Source organism: Fragaria vesca, linkage group LG7 (assembly GCF_000184155.1).
Source record: "Fragaria vesca subsp. vesca linkage group LG7, FraVesHawaii_1.0, whole genome shotgun sequence".
In the NCBI taxonomy this organism is placed as follows: domain Eukaryota; kingdom Viridiplantae; phylum Streptophyta; class Magnoliopsida; order Rosales; family Rosaceae; genus Fragaria; species Fragaria vesca.
The window spans coordinates 15,338,968-15,343,426 of record NC_020497.1 but is presented as its reverse complement, the minus strand read 5'-3'; the positions used below and the strand labels follow the sequence as shown (position 1 = coordinate 15,343,426).

The 4,459-nt window shown below is 35.7% G+C and overlaps 1 protein-coding gene across 1 annotated transcript; it reads right to left on the bottom strand.

The window, feature by feature from the left end:
* Positions 1-1,110: 1,110 nt before the first annotated feature.
* On the bottom strand, positions 1,111-3,972 carry LOC101299127 (probable LRR receptor-like serine/threonine-protein kinase At1g56130-like). Its single transcript, XM_004307346.1, has 6 exons — positions 3,626-3,972; positions 2,898-3,013; positions 2,549-2,759; positions 2,063-2,300; positions 1,809-1,959; positions 1,111-1,571 (listed from the first exon to the last, which is right to left on the bottom strand). The coding sequence occupies exons 1-6, from the start codon at positions 3,699-3,701 to the stop codon at positions 1,221-1,223; spliced, it is 1,143 nt and encodes a 380-aa protein (XP_004307394.1). The 5' UTR covers positions 3,702-3,972; the 3' UTR covers positions 1,111-1,220.
* Between the last annotated feature and the right edge of the window lie 487 nt (positions 3,973-4,459).

Below are 4,459 nucleotides of genomic sequence, written 5' to 3'. Positions count from 1 at the left end.
TATATATATATATATATATATATATATATATATATATATATATATACTGCCCAGTAACAAGAGTGGTAAGTGGCAAAGATGAACATAGGAAATAATGGATCGGAATGGAGTGCTTGGCGCACTGGTTGGAACAAAATGCTTGCTATATTTTACATATATATTTTTCTTAATTTTCTGGAATGTGCCAGTTTTTTATAACAATTGGTGAAACTGAGGGTGTATGATAAATACTAGCTAAAGCTGTGATCGATGTAGAAATTTGAATACAAGTTCAGGTTCTATTTTCTTGTTGCAAAACTGATGAAATAACAATCAGTGCTGGAGAATATATACCAACCGGAGGAAGAAAGAACATACAGGGATATAGGTGTGTTATACCTAATTTATAGACGAATTCAAACATTACTTATTGAAAGTGAAAAAAAGAAAAAGAAATTTCTGTAATTAATTAAGAAGAAATAAAAATATAAAAGACACAAATAATGCTTTGATGATGTGGTTATGCCACATATGATGACACCTAAGGTGGGTTCTAAGGTGGTTCCTCTAAAAGTGGTTCACCTAAAATTACTCTAAATACACATACATATCAGAATTTAGTCACACAGATGTCTATGGTTTTTCTTGAGGTAAAACCTTCACGCTCTTCTTTGTTGAGGTAAAAATGATTCCCATGTATTGATACTTCCTTGCCCATTGTCGTTACTACCATACGCATGCAAGTGATATTTAAACTGTAAGTTCGGGTTAGTACTTGGTAGTAATCATGATGTTGCCGGAATGGTACTTAATCGGCTTGTTCTAGTGAACTAGGTTGGAGTCTGGTTTGAAGGTTTAGGGTACAATTCTCATTTTCTCGTTTCTCACTTAACAGTTTGGGTAGGATTTATGATTCTCCTTTGTCTTTCCTCTCAAATTTTATCTTATTTCCTTTTCTCTTTGTTTACTCATATAAGTCGAATCGATCCTATTTGATCTTTGAGCAACATTTATGCATGTTGCCGGAGGCCCGGAGTAGTGGCCGGATCTACGTACACCCAATTACATGTTACTGCTGATAGATAAATTTTACTGATCGATTCTTCCATTCATGAGTCATGACCAAGGGTGAAGCTTCACCGTTGCTTTACGTAGATATATATAAACTGCCAAATACAAACAAGCCAGGCCATGTATAAAGAATAAACACACACACACAGAGATTATGAACACACAATTAGTTAGACTCTAGAATTAAACCGGTACACTTGAGAGCTCTGCATGCTGCTCGTGCTGGATTTTGAGCTACTTTCACTCTTCCTTGGAGCTATTTTCAAGTCATTATTATTGATCACTCCTGGCTGCGGTATTTCCACGTTGTTGAAAGCATTTACTTTGATCTGGTCGTTCTGATCGATCATCATCATTTCAATGGCTGCTGACATTTTTGGCCTGAGGTTGCATTTCTCTTGTACACATAGTAGACCCACCTTTAGGAAATGGATAGCTTCCTCCTCTGAGAAGTTGCCATCATGCTCAAGTGTCGAGTCGATTATATCTACGAGCCTGTTGTCCTTATGCATTTCCCATGCCTGCACATATCGGTCACCATTTCTCAATTATATTTTAGGTGAAGTACGTATAGGTGAACTATAAACTATTACTATTATGTTGTGATTAGATATAGCTTAGGCCATTTGACTCTCTTTCTTTATTTTACATCTAGTTTTATTTTTGTAGTTTCGTGTAGTGATAGTTAAATAGATATTAATGACGCTTGATAAACATTTATCAAATAACTTAATTAGTATAATGTTCATTTTAATTACCTTTTGGACAAGATAGTGTTCTCCAAGTTCTATATCAAAGTCAACTGCCGATCGTCCACTGACTATTTGCAAAATCAGTACACCGTAACTGTACACGTCTGATTTCCGTGTTAGATGACCGGAAACGGCATATTCCGGAGCAAGATAGCCTCTATTTTCAGCAAGAACAAGAGGAACAACGTTTAATCAAAAACTACCTAAATTGTGGATATCAAACTTAATTTGTTAAAACTTGGACAACCAATTCCACTTACAATGTTCCGGCCACTCGTGTAGTGATGTGAGAAACGTGTTCTGGAAAGAGCTTCGATAGTCCGAAATCGGAGATTCTTGGATTGAAGTTCTTCTCCATTAGTATGTTGCTTGCTTTGATGTCTCTGTGTACGATGTGTGGTTTAACCTCTTCATGAATATGGAAAAGTCCTCGTGCAATTCCTATACAAATTTCTTTTCGCACTCTCCAATTTAATTTTGATCTTAGTTTGTCATCACCTAAACAACAATAAGTCATATCAATTACAATCTATATATCAAAGTGTGCGCACACATCATCTACGTTGAAGATTCAAACTTGTAACGTCCATCCTCTAGTGTTTTGAATCGAAAAACTAAACCTTAGTGTTCATCATGACTACTATGTATTGAGAATATGCCTCTTGGATACTGAACAGAAGAAAGGACCGAATACTCGCATGCATATGTTGAACAGGAATCAAAATCGAGCTATGTAACTTATATACCTAGCAAGATGCGAGCGAGGCTGTTGTGTTCCATGTATTCGTAAACAAGAATTCGACGACGGCCTTCGATGCAACCACCGTGCAACTGCACCAAATTTTCATGTCGAATGTTGGAGACTGATGATAGCTCCGACATGAACTCCCTGTCACCTTGTCTTGATTCTACTGAAAGAACTTTCACGGCCACATCTCTTCCGTCATTTAATCTTCCCTTTAGAGCCCAACCAAAGTACACATTTTAGTGAAAAACAACTGGGGCAATTTTCGTGCATATGCGATAGTTAACTTTGATTAACCTTAAACCCTAAACCAAACAAAAATGATCATCATAGTTAAAACTTAAAATTACCTTGTAGACAGTTCCAAATCCGCCTTCACCAATTTTATTGGAGGGATTAAACTCATTGGTGGCAACTTTCAATTCTTCGTATGAGAAGGCGTGGACATTTTGAAGAAACTGCACACCTAATTTTATCAACTGAGAATTAAATAGCCATAAATAAACACTTATCTATCTACCAAACCATGTCGACAATAATTGATGTAAACAGAAAATATATGAGTCAACTGTACGCATACATGCATCATCTGAAGCTACTCAATTATTTGAAAAAGATGTATGCTATTTCACCCCATGATTCATGTTGTGAAAGTTTGAGGGTTTGTTATCGCATTCCTGTTAAGTTGCTTCTACATTAAGTGAATTAGTTCACCATGCCATGATGCCATCGATGATCGATCAAAGATTCAGGAACGAGCAAGAAAAAGTACGTAGTGTTTGGAACAATAGCTAGGCTGGTTTGTTCGTAAGCTCATATTAGTGAAAACCAGGCTGCAGGTTATTAAGGAAATCCTAAAAGAAGAGAGAAAGAAGTCTGCAATTGGGTTATGTGTGTTGTACATATAAGATTTCTATGTATAATTCCCATGCCAGTACTTTTCACTTCCCATGTATTGAAGAATCAGTGAGACAGAAAAACAAGAAGATCGAGGAAATTATGTATGGGAGCTATCTAAGGATCAAAGCTTAAGACATGATAACTTTCAAACTTGATCGAAACAAAAATCTATGCTTACCAGGTAAGTTACTATCATCGACGATTCCTGCCCGAGAAGATAATAAACACTTCGAGCAAAGAAAAGAGAACTTCATGATTTGCCGGACTCCAAACTAGAATGCGATCTGTGTCCTTGCCACTCGAGCACCTTGCTAAACTGATGATGATCACTTTGATTTGCTCAAGCTAAGAAATGGAGATATGTCAGTTGTTCTGTAGTGAATGTTGAACCTGTATATATAATGTCTTTAAGATCCTAAGATGGGGAAGAGTTGGAATAATGCATGAAGACAATTTCAGCTGAGATATGATTGTGTGTATCTATATATAAAATATTAGCCAGATTAATTGACCGCTAAATGTTTCGTTTCTCTAGCAACTTGGCAGTATATGGTGTCTGATGGATTATAATGTCACATAAAGATAAAGAATAAATTATTAAAGTGGCGGCAGATTTTTACTAAATATATATAATATATAAATAGGGTATAATAGTGTCCTGAATTATTATAGATCGATCACTTACATTTTGAAAGTGATAGTGATGTAATTCCATGGATCGAGCTAGGCGGCTGGGTGTATTTGGTGTAATGTCTACTCATTATTTGTATGCTTAGTTAATTATTGATCATTGTAGTTCAACTAATCAACCAAACTAAAGTTAAAGAAAACCTTTTCTAATCACTATATCAATAATACATATTTATATATGTATATTGTATAACAGGAGTGTTCGATATTGCCAAATAGCTAGGGTTTGCACAAATTGTACGTCGAAAATGTGAATTAAAAGTACATCCAGATCGAAGCTAGGGAAGATTTCAAGAGGTAATAAAACGCCTAATACATGCAT